This window comes from Puntigrus tetrazona, chromosome 25 (assembly GCF_018831695.1).
Source record: "Puntigrus tetrazona isolate hp1 chromosome 25, ASM1883169v1, whole genome shotgun sequence".
Taxonomy (NCBI): Eukaryota; Metazoa; Chordata; class Actinopteri; order Cypriniformes; family Cyprinidae; genus Puntigrus; species Puntigrus tetrazona.
In genome coordinates, this window is record NC_056723.1 from 11547386 (window position 1) to 11568724 (window position 21339).

General features: G+C 37.9%; 1 protein-coding gene and 1 long non-coding RNA gene across 7 annotated transcripts; one reads left to right on the plus strand and one right to left on the minus strand.

Annotated features, from left to right (window-relative positions):
- Positions 1-38: 38 nt before the first annotated feature.
- bnip2 (BCL2 interacting protein 2) lies at positions 39-13047 on the minus strand. 6 transcript variants are annotated; one of them, XM_043227574.1, is made up of 12 exons: positions 12203-13047; positions 9260-9355; positions 8387-8460; positions 7982-8167; positions 5947-6129; positions 5366-5468; positions 3855-3986; positions 3104-3190; positions 2916-3014; positions 2615-2650; positions 1468-1515; positions 39-997 (listed from the first exon to the last, which is right to left on the minus strand). In XM_043227574.1, exons 1-11 carry the CDS (start codon positions 12538-12540, stop codon positions 1503-1505), a joined length of 1347 nt encoding a protein of 448 aa, XP_043083509.1. In that variant the 5' UTR covers positions 12541-13047; the 3' UTR covers positions 39-997; positions 1468-1502. The 6 variants fall into 6 exon arrangements, with proteins under 6 accessions (XP_043083509.1, XP_043083512.1, XP_043083511.1 ...); XM_043227577.1 differs by lacking the exon at positions 1468-1515 and adding an exon at positions 9431-10920 and having other exon boundaries at positions 12203-12340; XM_043227576.1 differs by lacking the exon at positions 1468-1515 and adding an exon at positions 9431-11020 and having other exon boundaries at positions 12203-12339.
- LOC122330511 lies at positions 3993-6921 on the plus strand. Its single transcript, XR_006248025.1, has 2 exons — positions 3993-4806; positions 6525-6921. It is a non-coding gene; the product is annotated as an uncharacterized LOC122330511 (long non-coding RNA).
- Positions 13048-21339: the final 8292 nt, after the last annotated feature.

The window sequence follows — 21339 nt, forward strand, 5'->3', positions numbered from 1 at the left end:
CGTTGAAGTATTTTAAAACATTCACCATGACAATGCGATTTTCGTGTGGAAGTTTACTTGCAAGAACATAACACAAGAACCCCACCCTCCCAAACCATTAATAAAAGTGAATTGAAGAAATGTTGCTGGTGCAATACATTTTTGCTTAAATCCTTTGAACATTTCTCTACAATCTCGAATCATACACCAAATCAACAGTAAACAATCTGTGGCACAACTATGAGATGTTCAGTGAGCAGATGACAAACAACGGCATACTGTGGCCCTAAAAAATTACATTTCAGTCATAAAAATATATTAATCTTTCTCCTTTATCGCCTTTTGATATAAATATAGATATTTAAATGTAATTGCAGAACATGCATTGACTAGTTCAAAAAAACGGAGTGCCTTAACTAAGAGCAAGATACAATTGAAACTAGAACATGTTGACAGTATCTACTTACTGAAATGATACACATAAAAGGTTATTAAAATGTTTAACGCAGAAATGCGATGCCACCTGACAAATGTTTGGCACACAAATGCAACAGGAAGAAAAAAAAAAAAAAAGTCACATAGCGTAACAGGCAGTCGAAGCTTTAAAGGGACAGCTCGCCCGTGAATAAAAATGTAACTGTCATTATTGACTCGCCCTAACGTCAAATCTGTAGGAAGATATTTAGCAGAATCTGCAAGCTTTCAACGGAAGTGAAAGGGACCCAACTATGAAAAAGAGCAGCTTTGACATTCTGCTGAATATCTCATTTTGTGTTCCACCGAAAAATGGATCTGGAATGACATGAGAGAAAGTAAAATGACAGATTTTTTTTTTAATTATGTGGTGAACTATTCCTTTAAAAGGCACTTTGCTGACATCAAGATCTTGCATTCTCCAGTTTAAAAAAAACCAAAATACATTCTTGGATTCTTCCAGCTTCTCTCTTCAGCTCTTCTGACTCACTCTGGCACTGCAGCGGTGGCCATCTCCACCTTTCCGCGCATGTCCTGGTCAATCCTAAATTGGAATAACAAATGATAACAGCATAAACACGCGATCAAATCCTCAACGGCCAAATCAGCGTCACAAAAAGATCGCATGACTTTACACTCGAAGCTTTAATCAAGACAACTTATTGATTGAGGTTAAAAACGTTGTTATGCAAAAAGATTCTTTCAATCAAATAATGTGGAACAGTCAGTTGATCCGTATTGTTCATTGTACAAATTGGCTGAAAAACATTTGTGCTCAAGAAAGCCGTTAGGTCTAGCTTCGAAGTGGTTTACTTGTGTCTAAACTGTAACATCCTGTGATCACCACTGTGGTTTACACATTCACATGTAAGGTCGGGCATGCAGTGAGCAGTAATAATGTGCATCGGCCAGGCATGCATTTGAGAAAAAAAATTTATTAAACACCCCTTCCTGTTTTCATCCTTCACCGTAATTATTATTATTATTATTATTATACGGTGTGGTCATACATACCATACTAACAGCGGCAGAATTCAGAGGACACAACGTCAGAATCTAAATCTGAGAGATGTTGATTTCAAACACAAGCGAGTTAGCGCATTTGGCCAAAAACCTGAATGAAATTCATTTAACAGTTACTAAATGATTCAGATCCAGAGCGTCCCTGGCCTTCAGGCTTCCCTCAAAACTGAGAGGGAAAGATTTACTGAATTAGAGCTAAATAAGTGATCTAACAAGATAAAGATAAATGAATGAATAATAATAATAATAATCTTTATGCAAAAAAGATTATTATTATTTTAGAATATTTTTCTCAAATATATGTGGTGTGCATTTATATATACACACACATACTTAATATAAACAGTAAACATTATCTGATTAACTTAGACAATATGCAATTATATAAGTGCATGTATATATACACAATTAATATAAACAGTAAATGCGTTATCCGATTAATTTATACAAATTTATACAATATGCAATTATATAAGTTTTATAAATACAATTTACAACCAATCGCAAATTACATTATCTGCATAGTTTAAATCAAGTGTTTAGAAAATAGGAAACAAACTGTCCTGTTTTTATTCTTGTTCGTTTCACAACATACCTTTAAAAAAAAGTCACATTTTCCCTCAAATCAAATATTGTTGTCTAGTCCTTTGAACCCCTGTAGATTTTTATTTCAGCGTTTTTAGTTTTATTTATTTTTTTATTGTATTTAAAAACTTTTAGCGCTTTGAATGGTTAGTTTTTGTTTGTTTTTTAAAATGGTAAAAAGCAAGAAAAAAAAAAAACAGCATCGATATGACAAAAACTACACGAAATACCGCTCGACTCGGTAGATTTAATAATGAAAGGTCAACGCAGGGATTTCAAAGCAAATCGCCACGTCTGCTTTTGAAATGAGTGAAAGATCGTGCGCAATTTAAGAAGTTAACGTGCATAACAGCTGCATTTACGACAAATGATTGCAGTTAGGTGGCACAAGGGAGGAATTTAGCATTTTGATGACAGAGAAGCTCGAAAAGCAACTTTTGGTACACTGCAGATGTACATTTAAGAAAGCCAAACGATTAATTGTTAGTTTCGTGCAATTCAGGCAAGGTCAACAGAGATACGACAGGGATCTCCGGAAAGAAAATACAGGTACCTTTTATGTTTTTTCCTATTTTTTTCTTCGTCAAACCTTAGAGGAAAGGCAGGAAGAAGTGTTAGGGCATAGAGAGTTTCTGAAGACACCACAGCCAACAGCAGCTAGTACTTGAGAGCAGATCGGACTATCAGTAAAATAATTACAAAGCTGAGAGAGGAGAACTATGGTATGGAAACTTCGGGACGGAAGGTAATCGTTTAACATAGCTTGTCGAAACCGTTTCAGAGCCATGAATGTACTGTAGTAACGGATCGATTCCTGTTTGAAAACAAACAAAAAAATAGGAAGCGATACTCACTGTTTAATGCAGTCTGGTATGGAAACGTACTCCATCGGGACAAGCTCGGCCAGGTCTGTCAGGCTGTACACATACTTGATTTTCTGGCTAAATTTTGAGCTGTAATTGGAAAAGTTACATCGATAAGGTCACTGCAGGATATCGGTTCGTATTAAAATACATTTGAAGGAAACTAGATGAGGACTGACCTTATAAAAGGTTTTGTGAGGGCCAGGAGGGTGCGAATAAACCAGGACGGGTGCACTATTATCAGAGACTTCAAATTCTTCCTTAACCTGTGTCAGAGAAAAGTTTCAGGTGTGTATATATGTATATTTAAAATATATTTTTATATTTTATATTAAAAGTTACTAAAAATAAATATTTCTATTAATACTACTCATTTAGAAAATTGTATCCATTTTTACCAATACTAAAAAAAAAAAAAAAATAATAATAATAATAATAATAATAATAAATGTATTAATAATAATGATATTAAACGTCAATAAAGATGCACAATATAATTTGTTAATACTTGTATAGATAGTTTCAAAATTGTTGGCTTGAAATTGACATTCTGGGTTATTTGAGGATGGAACGAAGTAGTGCTGTCAAATTTATAATTTATTATTATTATTGTGTAATGTGTTTATTACATGTATACGAAACACAAACACATACAGTACATATTTTGAAAATATTTGTTTACACACACACACACACACACACACACACACACACACACACATATAGAACCATTTATGTTAAATATATACATGCATGTGTTTGTACAACTAAACATTATGTAAACAAAAACTTATTTTGGATGCAATTATAAAACGCAGTAAATCGTTTAACAGCACTAGAACAAAACTAAGTTGAAGGTAAATACAGAGCGAGTAATTTAAAGGGACACTTCACCTAAAATGAACTGCTAGCAAGTACCAAGTTTCTTACCTCCGATCTATTTGCTGATAGCACTTTCTGAGCCAGCCCACACTGGGCATCTTTCGGCGTGAAGTGGCTCCATTCAGGTATACAATCATATAGTTCTCAGCTACAAGAAGCTCTAGAGTTCCTATGACATACCTGAATGACACAAAGAAAAATGTTAGCAGCCCCCTCACCCTCAAGCTATCCTATGTGTATGTAACTTTCTTCCTTTAGAAGAATACAGTCAGAGTCCGAGCCTTTCAACGGCAGCGAATGGTGGTTGAGATCTTAAAGCAAAGTAAAGTACATCCATCAATCATTACACAGGCTCCAAAAAAACCAAAAAAAACCCCAAATCTCTAGCTTCTATTAAATGCTGTAAGCACCTGCACGAGAGCGTGGCGTTCCCATCGTAACATATACATGTGGAACGGCTTGAATGTGAGGAAATCATGGGAGCGTTTTCATCTTTGGGTGTACCTTTACATCAACAGGAAAGCTTGAAACACTGGTTCACCAAAAAAACTGTCTAAAATGGACTGTGGCATCAAAATGTTGGGGAAAATTAAAGCAAAAGAAAAATACCTATATTTAATTGTGCCTTTATACATGGTTGTGATTTGTGACTAGAATTGTGATACTTTTTTTAACAAAATGTTTAGAAAATGGTGCTCATGTCCTTACTTTGAGTCATTTTTACTCCAAATAAAATGACTTTAGTCGATGGAAATATCGTAGGTTGGTGGTTTTATCCCTTTAGCAATTTTGTTGACTAGATTAAAATGGTACACACGTTTTCATCAGTCCAAAGGAAAAAATGGCTTACGAATCGTGTCGGAAGCAATCAGTAGCGACACGTATTTGACTTAATTTCATAAATGGACTGCAATGTAACGATTTAACTACAATGTAAAAAGCAAGTGTCGAGCATAAAAATTGCTGACTTTTTCTGGCCAAAACCCCCTCCAAAAAACAGGTTGATCACCTTTTTCTTCAAAAGGACATTCTCAGAATCCAATTGGGGTCAAAGATTGCAGATTCAAGGAAATAGGCATGTTTTCATTGAAGTATGACTGAAACCAAGCATTTTTTTTGTATTTTTCTATTTGTGACTAAAACTATATAGCTGTTAGCTTAGCAATATGCTAATATAAGACGGCAGAAATTTGTCGTAAGGGTAACTTATCTGGGCTCACTTCAAATTTGATAGGTATAATATTTTAGAAGGTAGATGAATAGATAGACAGCAGGTAACAGTAGCCAGCGAGGTTTCAAAAACAAAGCTAATGCTAACGCAACACCACCTACATACATGCAAGTGCTAGTTTTCAATATATACAAAGTACTATTGGAGTACATTTTATAAGAGAATACCAGTACTAAACTTCACATTTGAGTCAATGTGTTACTTGATGTGTTTTGTAATTAATTGACGATTTTCCAATGTCTCTTGATGCTTTAAAACCATCTTGACCAGAAAACGTGTGGAACATCACTACAAACGAAACCGTTGAAAGCGGCCATATAAAACCTACTTGAAAAGATTGTCCATGATGTATCTGTAATTTGGTTGATTGCTCTCAGGCATAAAGCAAACAGCAAAGACGATAATGGCATTCAGTCCATCGCCATAGTAACCTGCGAAAAGGGGGAACCATGTTAGAAAGTGGCTACCGGCAAGCACTTGAACATTAGTTTGAATTTTAACAGCAGTTACACGAGTTGACAGATTCGGTCCATCTGAACCAACAGCTTAGTCTGTGTAATTGTTCATTATATAAGAGGCATTTCGAATGAAAGCGACAGCTGTTAGACGGCAAAAAAGGGAGGGGGAGGAAGTGGAGAAGGAGGAAAGACAGATGGTTATGGGCTCTTCTGACTGAGAACTGATCTGGAAAAGGTCTGCGGCGTTATAAATGACGTGTAACGCTCTAAAACGTCATAAGCACAGTTTTGAGAATGGGGATGCAGCTAAACGCCATAAAAGAGCTGTGATTGTTAGCAGTTTGATTATTTTGACCGCGGCTATTTTCACTTCCTGATTGGTGCAAACAGAAAGTGGCCTTGTGTAGATAACAGAAAGAACGCGCTGGCATGGAGAAGCGCGGCCACTGACCTCCATGGCTGATAACCCTCTTGTAGGGCTCAATGGCCTTCATGTCCACCCGGTGCTCCTGCTCTCCGATGCGAAAGACTCTCCAGCGACGGCCCTCCTCCCGTTCCTCCGTGCTGGTGAACTCCTGCACCGACTCTACTCCTTTACGAAGCAGGTCTGCGTTTTTGGGTTTCGGGAGGTCATCTGATATGGGAATAATAGAGAGTTTGTTTTACTTGATATTTGTCAATGCATGTTTCCTTTTAGCGCTCAGGTAAGTTTGCGCATTTATACGATCAGGAACGATGCTTTGCTGATTCACAGTTCAAAAAATAAATCGATTACACTTGCGCTGTGGTCTTTTGATTTAGCAAACCCAACCACAAAACTCCCAGGAGCTCAAACCAAGGTACAAAAGACAACTCTGTAGAGGATTCTGTGTGCCGAAAAAAGCAGCCAAATGAACCATGATTAAACAAAAGTGGAGAAATTAACTACATTTTAGAACACGTACATCTCTATGATAAATGATATAAAAAAGCAAGTGTCGAGCATAAAAAGTGCTGACTTTTTCTGGCCAACCCCCCCCCAAAAAACAGGTTGATCACCTTTTTCTTCAAAAGGACATTCTCAGAATCCAATTGGGGTCAAAGCTTGCAGATTCAAGGAAACAGGCATGTTTTCATTGAAGTATGACTGAAACCAAGTATTGTTTTGTATTTTTCTATTTGTGACTAAAACTATATAGCTGTTAGCTTAGCAATATGCTAATATAAGACGGCAGAAATTTGTCGTAAGGGTAACTTATCTGGGCTCACTTCAAATTTGATAGGTATAATATTTTAGAAGGTAGATGAATAGATAGACAGCAGGTAACAGTAGCCAGCGAGGTTTCAAAAACAAAGCTAATGCTAACACAACACCACCTACATACATGCTAGTGCTAGTTTTCAGTATATACACAGTCCTTGGTGAGATTCTAACAGTTCAATGTAAGATGTAAAAATCCTTGAGTGTACTTAATTATACTAAATATGCATTTGTAATACTTTAAAAATGTAATTTTTTTTTCTTTTTAAACTGTATTTGCAGATTGCATTAAAAAAATAAACCGTCAACCCCTTTAAGAAAATTAACAATGGTTTTACTAAAACTAAAAAACATGGCTAATATAGTTTAACTACGATGACTGGAAATTAACCTTGGCTTTGTTACACTTATATTTTTAACTATAGTTGAAGTTAAGACATTTTTAAAATGTAATAAAGTGCAGTTATCACTGCATTAGACAAACATATTCCAAATGAAATTAAAGCATATTTTCGTTTTCCATAAACGCTTGAATTAATTACTTTCAGCAGAACAAGCGATAATGAAATTACATGTAAAGATGTGCTAAATTCCTACTGAAGTAGGTCAAAAAAATAAATAAATAAAATAAAAATCTGCAATAGGTATGCTTTTTAAACAAATGCTAAAATGCAAATCATTTTCACAATGGAAAACTGCTTTTGCCTTTAAAATCAAAGTGATTCATTTCAATCATTAAATAAATAAATGATCCGGACACCAAAATGAGGCTGATTAATAGAATCAGATCTGATGAGATTAAAGGAAAAACCATGCACAAATCAAAATCCAACCATCAACATTCTCCAACACAAAAACAATGGATGATGTCTGATTTGTAGCGCCGTATCATTTTACAACAAATGTTAATATAACAAAAAGAAAATGAAATTAATGCTGTAGGACTTGATCAGGGAGTAATACATCCAGTCAGGTAACCTTACCACATACCGCAGGCCCACGGCCTGTCGAATACCAAGAAGAAACAATCCTTCCAGGAAAGAGAGAAGAGAGCAGCAGGACAGAAAAACAAGAACACATAATACTGTTTAACTAAGAGTTATTACGCAAAAAACGATCCATGAAAAGATCTCTAATGTTAGTAAGGAACATTTCTACGGGATCAGAAAGACATGATGACTAATTAAGCAGATTAGTTGCTGTTAGACTGATGTAACGTTAACATTTAAAGGTTAAACCATTGTACCTTCCCACTCAAACTCATTGCTGTTGTCTGAAGGGGTGTCTATATCGTCCAGATCCAGTTCTGTGCTTTCATCCAGCTCATCCGACAGGACCGATCCCTCACTGTGCTCTAGGTTTAGGCTGATGTCCGGAGCCAAAAGCTTCTTTTTGGTTTTCTTTGCACTGTTAAGTCCATAAGAGTGTGACGCTGCAATTGGAGACAAAAAAATATTTTCGTAAAATCAGTTGAATCACATGTCCTTGCTACGTTTCTAGACCTTGATCGTGGTAGTGTACTTGCTGTCTATGGCGGGTCAGAGAGCTCTTGTAATTCATCAAAAATATCTGAGTTTGCGTTGTGAAGTTTTGAAGGGTATTTAATGACAAAATGTTCATTTTGGGGTGAACTTCTATCTTTAAGGCCTACCAGGTGCTCCTTCAACAGAAGAGCCGGTGTAAAGCTCCTCATCAAGATGCATATCTTCCTCTTCTGGGAGTGGCCTAGAAACCCAAATAAAACACATTTGAAACTTAACGTAATATCATTTAGAATCTGCCATCATTTAAAAAAAAGCTCATAAATTGCTGTTTTGAGAGAAAATCTAAACGTAGGAGACCAAGAGTATTTCATAAAGGATTTAAATTTATTACATTTTTGACAAGCATCTTTTTAATTTAGAGGTTATCCCGATTCAAGTTTTCCTTTGAACTGTATCCTTGTTTTCATCAGCTTTTCTTACTCCCATTTTTTCACATTAAAATAAAAAGTCTATTTATTTAGAATTGAATTTACAAATGAAAATAAGAAAAACAAAAGCTAATTTATTAATATAGTGTTTTATATCAAAATAATATTATCATAAATAGGCAAACATTTTTGGGTTGAATTCCCAGCACAAGCACAAAAATTATATATATAAATAAAAATAAAAAATACAACAAATATATATGTAAAAATTCTGGCTCTACCAAGTTTGGTAATGCTAGTGGATAGCAGCCATTATTCTGAAGCTCCGCAAAACGGATATATCCACAAGTACTACGACATAAAACGCCCAAAAGGCGTATGGGTTAGTTTGCATTGCAGAACCTGCGGATATATCTGATTTACGAAGCTTCTAAATAATGGCCACTATCCACAAGCATTATCAAGCTCGGAAGAGCCAGGATTCAATTAACCTAGGATGCTACGAAGTCAAGCAAAACAATGTTTGGGTAATCAAACCCTTTAACGGTCCCGACCTTTTGAATAGTAGTGCATTTGGTCATTTGTGCAGTAGTCATCCATGTATCAACCTACCTGGGGAAGTCCTCATCTTGCCACTCCTCCTTTAGCTCCACCCCTTCCATTCTCAGCCGCGCCTCTGTCGTGGCAACCGACTCCTGGTGCTCAAAACTGAAGGATTAAAAATAAAGAATGAAGCTAGCAGGATTTCGAACAGCCTTAGTTCATACCATGTTGTTGACTCACTATAAAAACCAATACGTCTGAGCTGAAAGAGTCCAGAAGTCCAAATCTGATACCGGCCGATAGTCATTCATCACAGAGCTGCTATAACCTCCTGTAGTAACTGAAAAACAGCCTCAAACTGCCTAACACGACCACTGCGCATAAAGATGCAGAATATCACAGCTTATGACATAAGGAAAAAAATCCACACGGGCCTCTTTGGCGAGTTAATCTCCGATACAAAGGCATGTAAACTCCCGAGGACTTACATACACGCTGAATTCTGTTTCATACGAGATAAGCTCTTTTACAAATGGAAGTGGGCGAAAGAGTTTCACCTTCTTTGGGGAAAGATTTGGGTGGCGACTCTGGAAAGGGCTGAAATTCTTGGAGCGTGTTCAAAGTTCAACATTTTAAAAGATCAAACCTTGCTATTCTTCCTAGAACTAAAGTCATTTCACAGAGAGACCACTGGTAGGGAGGGACGCTCCTCGAGACCGCAGAGCAAATTAAAAACGTCACAGAGATCACGGAGCAAATTAAAAAATTAATTCCTAAACGATACATCTAATGTTTGAATTCATCTATCATTTTATGACTATAATGAGAGGAGAAACGACAGAAAAACAGAACTCCCCCTCACCTGAGCTGTGTTCAGACTGGAACACTATGCGTTATTTTAGCTTTTAATACTTTTAAAAAAATTGTTAACCTATTGTAATTTAAAAAAAACTTTAACAAGGCTGATTTAAAAATGTTGTATTATATTTCTATTTATTTATTTATATTTAATTTGTTTTATTAATTTTAGTATTTTAAACTCATTTCCTTCCAGTTAGTTGACACCTACAATTTTCAGTTTTCATCTAATATTTATATTTTAGTTTATTTTTATTCATAAAAATAACATTATTTTTTACACACACACACACACACACTTTACCAATCAAAAGTAATGTCCAGTTCATTTGTCAAAGAAAAACATAAGACTGAGCCCACTGCACACAGGGATATAACTAGTATCCTATGAAGTGCACTCAACTGCATATTTTGGTGAAAGCATATATATTCCATGCATTCAGAAAGCACGCATACTACACGTGCAAACTGCGAATATAGAGGTATACGTGTAAATTACTGCGAACAACTGAAACGCCCTGCATAGCATTCGATCAAGCGTCCAAGAAAAACTGTTTTCCATAATCCAAAACATATCTCTCATCCCCATCTGCCTGTTATTTGCGTGCGTTTTAAATGTGTACAGACTGTCGTGTCTACTGATTTTAATGAATAAGGCTCAGCAAAAGAGTCATTCATCCACCAGCTGTTTAGTCGTTTCAAAGAGAGGCTGGCGCTCAGATGCGAGACACTGCTTAACTGTGGACGGGAGCTAATTGCCATGCCACCCATGCGGTCTCCATCACACTCCTCCGAGTCTGCCCTGCCTCCAGAGATCTGCAACGGTCCTCAATGTCCCGTCATGAGACACATCAGCGCATGTTCGCTCAAGCCTTACGTAAAACGAACACAAAAAGGATATCTTAACCGTTTTCGACCCGCATAATAAAAGTCAGTGGTGTCCAGAACAACCGTAGGCTCCACCGACTTTCACTGTGTGAACATAAACAACAATTTTCATTCTTGGGTGACGCATTTTGAATGAGTAGAAGATTTAAAGCCTTTAACTCAAACCTGTCATTGCAGAATTAGATTGTGATTGATGCATTCAATAAAACGGCACACTGAGGTTCTCTGTACACACCTGGAGAAAGCACAGGGCTGAATGGATTGTAACCCTAGAGAGAATACCATCACCTACAGGCATGTGTTTTGCATGGCACCACACCCTACAGTAACGGCTCTCAAACAAAAGGTGCTTCATGAATACGGCGTCAAAATAAAAGTCTCTTTCAACCCTGTTAGGCACCATTTGGCACTTGATGCGGGTGACTGTCATTTTCCAGCAGCACGTGTTTTATTAATATTAACATTTAAAAAGAAGAAATAAACTATTACAATGATGAAGGAGATCACTTAAGAGAAATTAAACGTATTATTTTTAACGTACTAAGTTATAGCATTTATCAAGATTTCAAAGCTGCTTTTATTACTTAGTAACTTTCAGTATTTTTTTCTTCAAATTTTTCAACAGTTCATTTTCTAAATGTTTCTAAATGTGAGCGTTACTCTAATATTTAGATTTTAGCTCATTTCAGCGTTACGCCAATTGCTTTGGTCGGGAGCTTTTAATATTAAATACACATTCTTACAGTGACTCTGGTGACGGGGTCGGGGCAGGTCAGCTTCACGCCGTCCACCAACAAACATGCAGCGTGCAAAAAAGGGCAATTTTAAGTTATTATTTATCAGCCCGTCGTGCAATAGTAAGTGTCACGCGGTTTTGACTCTCAGTGTGTTAAAAGTTTAAGGAAAAAATATATATAGTTACGGGAAGAGTGACATTTCAGTCTTCACAAAACTATACTGAAATGAAAGCCAGATTAGATCTGAATGTATTTTAATCGACCTCTGGGCTGCAATGGGCCAAAATCAAGAGTTAAAACCGTAGCGTATCTCGAACAACCTCGGTATGAGCATGTTTTAAGCAAAAACTATTCAAACTAAGCTGGTTGTTTTTCTTGCTACTAACTTTGCGTTAAATAACGGGCTCGTCAGATCTGTAACTCTCCCAACAAACTCATGGGCCGACCGCAAGCAGTCACGGGAACCCAAAGCGTAGCCTATATAAGGAACGGGCGAGTGACAGTCTTTATGTTATTGAGTCCCCGTTACCTTCCGTTGCGCTCGGCCGGTGGAGAGAGAGCGTGCGGCGCGTGCGCGGGGCTTGAGCTCCTCACGCCTTGTTTTTGTCTATTGTCTGGAGTCGCGGCTTCCGGCGGCGGACCGTCTCCGTTCTCCAGCGAGGTCCCCGTCACGGGCTCCCGAGGTAGCTCTTCCTCGGGGCGAACCGACGAGGACGGCGGCGGCGGCGACACCGGGCTGCTTGCGTTTCTGTTTTCCTCGGATGTCCGGCTGGGTGTGTCCGATTCGGGATAACTTTTGTTGGCGTTCAGGTCGCTCGAGTCCCTCTGGTTTGAGACTTCTTCGGTCGCCATCGCATCTGTGGCCATGGTCGACGGCGGCCGATTAGTATCGATCGGCGAGAAACGCGATCCTTTGCGCGGAAAACAAACCGTGGTATTCGAACGATAAACGGCTTCACATAGTCTTCGATGTATCTGGTTAATGTGAACGCTTATAACGGACCGTGCGTTTGAAACAAGAGCATTTATGTGGCTATCGAGTACGTTGCAGAACAATCTTGCCCTTTTAAGTGAAGTCCCCGGTGAGTGTGTGTGTTTGGTGGGCCAGCAGTGCGCAGTCAGTCCCTTTCCTCTCCTGCTTCCTTCCTACGGCAAGACCGCTTCTAGTCAAACACAGAACTGTGACAAACGCGTGTCGATCATAGCAAAAACACTAGGAAATATTATTTAAAACGGTCGATACCGGCCTAGAGGGAAGTTTTAATAGCTGACAAACTCCGAAGACCCATCTCATCTGTTGCTTTAACCGGCCGTCATTCTTCTTTTGGAAGTGTCGGGTAAATTGAGGCGAAGTCTGACTCAATATTCACCACTTCCGGTCACAATGTCGCTCTCCATTCCAAATAAAAGTCCCCGGGTTGTTTATTAAAAGTCGCGAATGTGTTTAGAAATCGCTATAAATGAGTATATAATCTGTGGTTGATTTAATGCCAGGTTAACAGTAAAAGTACGATTTAATTTATATGTATGTTTTATTTTTGTAATTATTTTCTTTATTTCTGTACGTTTTATCGAGTGTTAATACGTCACTGAGGGATTTATTTAAATACTTTGGGAACTTAAACCATTACTTGAAATAAAATAAATGTTAACTGAAATAAAAAATATAATTAAAATATAATATAATTTATAATTAAAATAAAATATAACTTCCATGTAATTTATCCTGGAGTAAACGAAAAATAAAAACGAAGTAAAACGATGCAAGCTTTTTAACGAACTCTCGAAATATTACATATTTCACATTTTTCAAGAGTTAGTGTAGTTCAAATGAAACATGAGATAATTGAATATATATTTATTTTTTTAACAGTGTCTACATTTACGGAAACGTCAATAAAATCGACCGACAGCAGATATATGATTCTGATATTACTAGTCGCCTGTAAAATACTGAGCGATTCAACATTCGTCCACTAGGTGGCGACAGAGCACTATATTAAATCAGCTCTTGCTGTAATTAATCTCAGAATACAAGGATCTCCCCAATAACGGAAGATTAGTGATTTAGTGAAATCACAATGAGTAAAATTAAAACAAACCCCCACATGTTAATATTCACGAGACTGTATATGCAAGATTGCTGCTTGATTTTGATTATTATAATACACCTGCTTAATGCTTGCAAGTTACTGATGTTAGTGAGGAAGACATTTTATTTCAATCTGTAGTTTTCAACAACAGTTTTTGTCAAGAATAGATAGATAGATAGATAGATAGATAGATAGATAGATAGATAGATAGATAGATAGATAGATAGACAGTTATGTAGATAGATAGATAGATAGTCATGTAGATAGATAGATAGATAGATACATATATAGATAGATAGACAGTCATGTAGATATATAGATAGATAGATAGATAGATAGATAGATATATAGATAGATAGATAGATAGATAGATACAGTCATGTAGATAGATAGATTTCAGTACACTAATTAGTCCCAAGCAATGCTAACTTAACGCATGCATATAATTCTAACATAATACGAAGCCTCAGAATGTGACAAATCTTAAAAAAAGATTTCCTCAGGCTATGTTGCCATATGCTTAAATTTTAACGCTAGTTTAAAACTATGCCGTGCGCACTCAGAGAGAGAGTGACGACGATCTCCGAAATGATTTTGAAATGTCAAAACGTTTAACTTCTGCCGCAAACTATACCCGTGCAACCCATCCATCGCTTATCACAAACGTCACAGGTGTAGACGCGTTTTGAAACAGTTCGATAAAACACCCCCAGGAAGTGATTCGTTTAATGATGAAGTCCGTGATTTATTAGTCCCGTCTTATTATCAAATGGGGTTGCTTCCGCCGCACGACGAGAACGAGCAATTAGCGTATGCAAATGAGAGAGGACTCGATTTTGCGACAGAACAAAGAAAAACGCGCGCGGCTCCGCGCGTGCCTTCTAAACCCCGAAACGCGAGGACAGTTTCTCGAGTCGCGCTCATTTCAGCGCAGCGTCCCGTTAACGCGTTCCCGCCCCCTCCTGATACGAATGCAGCGCGTCTGATTGCTTCTGGCTATAAGAGACCGATAAATGCGAACTGCCCCGTAATACCACAGACCGCCTGAGCTGTGTGCTCAGGATCATTGAATATAATCGCTAATTAACGCACTGCTATTTGCTCTGTCTGATCGAACGGCCTCATTAAGTAACGGATAATCCCACAATATTCAAAGTTTACAGTACCTTTTTTGTTTCCGCTCGCCGAGGTGTTTGCCGAGGCTCCCTTCAGCCCTCACGCACAAATAAAGAGCAGATGCTGACTTTGATGCGCGCGAAATCTGGACATACCGGTGTCGGGTTTCTCATTAGCTAGAGTAAATTTGCCTAATGACTCATTAAACGGGTTGTTTTGCACTTTTGCAATTATTAAATGTTTGTTGTGCGACGCGTGGAGACGCGCGGCGACTCAAAGGAAGAACGAAATATTGATTTGCTTGTATGCAAATGAGTTAAAACACACTCGCTGTTCAGAAACAACCTCCTCAAACATTTGGAGACCTGTGTGTGTGTGTGTGTGTGTGTGTGTGTGTGTGATGGAGGGGGGGAGAGACTTGATTCGGCTGACATCCGGGACGGGCATCCGGGTCTCTTCCCTCTCCGTTCGCTGTCGTGAATGTTTCAGAAGCAAACTTTCTTTTTCCTGAGTCGGAGATGTTTGATGTTTTCCTCTCGCGGAGCGCGACGAGATGAAGCGCGCTCTTAATTTATGAGGACATAACAAGGAAGCTATTAAGCAAACACATTTCCCTGCTTCGGCTGGCGTAAAAGAGCCACTCAGGGCGAGAAACCCGGCGCTTTGGTTTCCAGAAAAGATAATTGCCTAAATGTTTACAAGTTAGCCGGAGTTTAAAACGGGCGCGTTCGAGGTGACCGCGTGGAAAGGTAGCGAGACTGAGCGTCCGATTTCCACAAGTGGGCCGGTGGGAAGTATTTGGGCGAGCTGGAGCACGCGTCTTAATGAGAAAAGACGAAGAAGAAGAAGAAAAAAAAGACTTCGCGTGCATGATTTATGCGGTCTGTTTCTAGGAGCGCGCGCGCATAATTATTTATGATTGCTGAGCGCGAGAAACAGGCCCGCGCGCGGAGAAAGAGAAGCTGGTGAAAAATTCAAAAGCAGAAGAAGAAGAAGAAGAAGAAGAAGCAGTCGAATGAATATTTAAGGGACGATGAAATATTTAGGGGAAACAAATGAGAAAAACATTTAAAACAGCGCGATAAATAATAACGGGAGTTGTCGGGCGGGCCTTAAACATGCGCGCGGTGGCTGATCCCGGCCCCGGCGATTTGTTTTCCATATGCCGGTCGTTACGGGGGCACGGTCAGCGTGCGCGGGCTGGCACACGGTGCGGGGGAATATTAGCTTTTTGTTGAGAGCGGTTGGACGGGTGCCACGAGCCGGTCACGATTTAATGCGCGGACCGGTCTGGTTACGAGAGGAGGGCGTCGATGAGAGATGATGGTTTATGCCTCCGCGTTAAAAAAAAAAAAAAAAAAAAAAAAAGCGCGGGATTCGGTTAAACACGACGTTTGAATGTTTTGACACCACTTGCGGATAAAAGGACAGGTTCTCAGCGGGAGGAGGAAAAAGTGTAAGAATTCCTGTTTATCGGCAAAGCAACTTTCAGGGCCCAGATTTTGCATTAGAAATCGCGATGCCTGCTGTTTATCACACAAAAAATGCTACTTTTACTTTAAATACAGATGTATGAGCTCATTAACACCATGCGAAATTAACTTTTTTGCAATTTTTTTTTTTAAAGTAGAGTGCAAGCATTTTCTTCTGTTGATTTCAGTCAAACATATTTTCCCATTATGCGCAATTATGTAGCATTTTATCGATTGAACATTGATGTTTTCTCCTTTCTAAACAGAAACCCAGCTTTAGGGGTCAAAGGTCTGCGTATAAGGTCTGTATATGCTAGGTGATTCGTGCGAACAATTACAAACTGTAGATATACTTGAATATTATCTTCCTGTAAAACGCGCCAGTAACCTTTTACGAGCTCAGGACAATACTTCATGAAAGTACAATATATATATTTTTTGTGAGAAGTGCGACCGTAAACGGAAGTCAAAATAAACAGCTTAATTTAGTACAGTTCGGTTTTTCCATTTGAACTAAATTGAGAATTTAATAAACATATAGCACAGATATTTTAAGTACATTCGTTTTGTGTATACAAATAAAAAAACGTATTTTCTTGTTTGTTCTTTAGACTCAGATATTGACGTGGCACCATATTATATATCCAGCATTATAAGATATTGGCTTGGCAATCAACTTTTACATATCCATAAATATTTTCACGCAGACTTTTTCTCTTTAGAAAGAGTTCACCGCGTCCACACGCTTTGTATAGCTGTTTCTGAGTTTTTGTTTTCTGGCAAGCGCTCATCCGGGGCCCTTGTTTGATTTCCATTTTTCCAGATCTGAAAATAATTAAATCAGCAAACAAATAATTAATAGAGTCAATGAGAACAATTAGTTCAAAGACGCCTTTGAGAATTGGCCGCGCATAGTGAATTGGTTAATTATCATACCACCAAATAATTGAGTTGGAGGAGCTCTCCGAGTCGTACGGACTAAGCTCGGAAAAGAGCAGCGCGGACGTTTCTCGCGTTTGCGTTGCGCCGAAGAAATAAAGCGATTTGAAAGTGCGTAAATGATGCGTTTTCTTTGCATTCCAGACGCAGGAAATGATTGTAATGCCTCTGTTTGAAGGTCATGGTACCTGGTTAGATTTTTCTTTTTATTTACACTAATCATTGCACGTAACCGTCTGGCGCTGGCCCTCGACAAAAGTAATGCAATGACACCCGTGTTAAACTCTATTATAACGCGTACCGAAGGTTGTGACACTAATCTCGGTGACCTACACGGCCCATACATCAGAGCGTGTCTCTCTGCTGACAGCGCGCTGTATCTGGGGGCCCTCGCTGCCGGTGGGGCCACGAGGCGGAGCGATCGGAGCCGTCGCTGTAACCCTGTCCGCGGTTGAAGATCATTACCCCCGTGACTGATGTGCGGGGCAGCCCGGAGCGAGCGCGTTTATTTCCCTTCGCCGGGGTGGGCGTCTCGGCCCCTCGAGGAGGACAGCCCTTCACGTTTTGTTAGCGTGGTCATGGTTCTTGCGTAAAATCGGGGCCCTCTAGCGCATGCAGAGCTCGGCTTATCCTCTATCCTTATTTCAGGAATCATTCGTCTGTGGATATTACTGGCTTGATTTTAAGAAAGAAATCTGGACGTACAATTATAGCTGCATTCTATTCAAAACATGTACATACGTGCATATATATGTAATGCAATAAGCCATAAACATTTATCTGTAATAATGCTAAAGGTTTTTTTGAAACTCATAAATATTAAATATTAAGCTACATGGTGTAGAATTACACCACTTCTAACACTTTAGAATAGAGAAGACTCATTCACTATTAACTGCAACTTTTCTTTTATGAATTCATAATTAATAGTTAGATAGTTGGTAAGGTATCTGTATGATTAGGGATGTAGAATAAGGCATTAATATGTGCTTAATTACTACTAACGTGTTTAATATTCTAGTAATATCCATGCTAATAAGCAACTAGTTAAGAGGAATAAAGTGTCAACCTGGTAAAAATACTATATGATAATATTAAATTTGGCCATATATTTTTTACTTGATATGGCTTGATATATTATCTGTGATTAACCAAAATCTGAATCAAACATTCTATAAAGCCAATAAATAATTATGAATAGTAAATAAATCTACAGCTAATAAATATTCATTTATAGTCAGTACATTCTAATCCTACTCTACCCTCATTTTACAAGATTTTATTTCAATACATATTTAGATATTTCACATTATATTACAATTATGCTTATTATTTAGATGTTATTTATGATGTTTTTAAAATAAAAAAAGGTTATTTAAAATATAATAACTCAAAATGATATAGAAAATTATACACATTCAGTTTATGGAAAGCATCCTGCACATTTATTTTTTATTGGTTAGAAATTGAGTTCAGCTAATTAATTAATTAAAATCATTTTAATGAATATATTATATCTCATAACATAATAAAAGTAGCACTAATATGTGTCATTTCTATATAGAATAGCTACATTTATTACACTTAAATTGATCATCTGTATTACCAACACACAGTTTTGACTGTAAATGAATTGATATGTGTTTGTTTTTAATGTTGAGTCACGTTCTGTGCTGTTCTACGGTGGCTGCCAAGGATCAAGTGTCTCACATCCCACATCCTGTTTTACCATAGCACTGAATCTTACTGTAATTTACAGCCCAGGCTGGATATAAACCTTAAGTCAGATTTTACTACTAAGGTGAAGTGTGTGGCATTGCACGTAACAGTGTAGTATTTTCCGACAAGCTCATAAAGCAGAATAATAGTAGTGTTTGCATCTTAAATACGGCTGCGCATGGCCCAGATAGATGACCTGGCTTCACTTTTACAAAACTAACGACCAGAGCAGACCAGTGCAGCTTTGCCGTCCAAAAACTTCATTTCACACATTCAGCGTTTTACAAATGCATATTTTAATTCTTCCATTTATGGACCCATAATTAAAAACTCTTGCCCTGTGACCTGAGGGATCATTGTAAGTGATAATGAATGGGTTCAGGGCCGAAGCCTGGGAAAGATGGCACCTCGACACATCTTCAAGGTTAAACTGATAGTGTATGGTCAGCATGGAGAACAATGGACTGTGTCTTGTACCCTATAAAGTGATAAATGATGGTTTCTAGCATTACAAGAAGTGCCATTATAATAGATGGGACAGTAAAGATATAACAGCTAGAATTTCATTTGAAAGCATAAATTTATGGTTAAAAAAATTCTTAAAAGTGCGTTAAACATCAGTTTGCATTAAAACCATTCCACCGGTGTATGGTGACAAAACGTGACTTTATAATCAATTCATTGAATCATTTGGTTCAAAATCCTGATTCTTTCTGGAACAAGCGAGCGACTGTTTCATGAACAAACTACTGAATCAGTCATTTAACCAATTCAAAAGTACAGATTCATTCTAAAACAAAGCGAGTGACTTAATTTTTTATAAAGCATTTAATCAATCATTTAATCAATTAGTTCAAAATCACAGAATTTGACTGTCTTTATAATCCATTTGGTTCAAGCCCCTGATTCTTTTTTAAACAAAGCGAGGGACTGTATTACGAATAAACCATTAAATCAACCATTTAACCAATTAGTTGAAAAGTACTGATTCTTTCAGGAACAAAGCAAGTGACTTTTTTTATGTACGAACCAAAGTTCAAAAGTACAAAATGTGACTGTCTTTATAATCGATTCATTGAATTATATAGTTTAAAACACTGATTCATTCTGTGTGTAATGTAGAAACCACCGACACCGATTCATTTAACCAATTAATTAATGTAAATGTAAAAATGTCTTTATAATCAGTTCATTTAATAACTTGGTTCAAACCCCTGATTATTTCTGAAACAAAGAACGTGACCTTATCATGAACGAATAATTGATTCGTTTATTTAACCATTTAGTTCAAAAGTACCGATTCGTTTTGAAACAAAGCTTGTGACTCCATACCATGGAATCGTTCATTTAAGTAATTAGTTCAAAAGTACCGATTCATTGTAGAACAAAGCAAATCATTCACTTAAATGAGGTCGAAATTACAAAATGTAACCGTCTTTATAATCAATTAATTGAATAATCTGCTTCAAAACCGCTGATTCTTCCTGAAGCAAAACCTGCAACCGTATCGCGAAAGAACCACTGAATCGTTCATCTACCAATTAGTTCAAAGCCACGGAAGCATCAGTTTAATTAATTAGTTCAAAAGCAGCCCGCAGATTCATTCAGGCCTGGCTGATGAAATATTTACAGATTCAAACGCTCCGAATAACCTTTTTTCATTTCCGCTCTTTTGAACAGGGCGGCACGAGCCTCTTTGGCAGTCGCCGTCGATGGAATATCACCCTCATAATATTGATTCATCGCAAATTGTAGTTATTTTAAGAGCTCGACGCGGCGAATTCAAAGCGAAATTAAATATAAATACGAATACAAATACATAGGAAACGAACAAAGCCCCTGCGAACAAGATTTGGAAAAAAACAAGTGGAAAAAAAAGGAGAGAGCTCCGTTTGTCTGTCTGTCAGAATCGCGACTCGGACGCGCGAGCTGTCGGCGCCTCCCGTTTGATGTTTCCTCGCTTTGACTTCAAAATTCTCAGGATATAAGCACGAGCTTTGTTTGAGCTGTGTGGGAAAGGCCTATTGACAACCGCGGATGCGTTGATCTGCAGCAGGGGACGGAATCCGATGGTGTTGCAGCTAAACTTATAATTGCGTTCGCTATCATAAATGTTTAACCGATTACCGGCGAATAAACAACGCCGGCGAATACCTAGCTACCCCGGTTTTTCCTGCCCCATAAAGAATTCAGCGCCTCCCTCGCAACCAACCAGACGACTGCAAAAACACTTCCCTCTTTCGTTCTTTAAAAGGGAAAAAAGATGAAATATTTTCTCTGTGGTTACTGAGACCTCTCCGCATTTCAAGTGATACTGACCTAAAAAG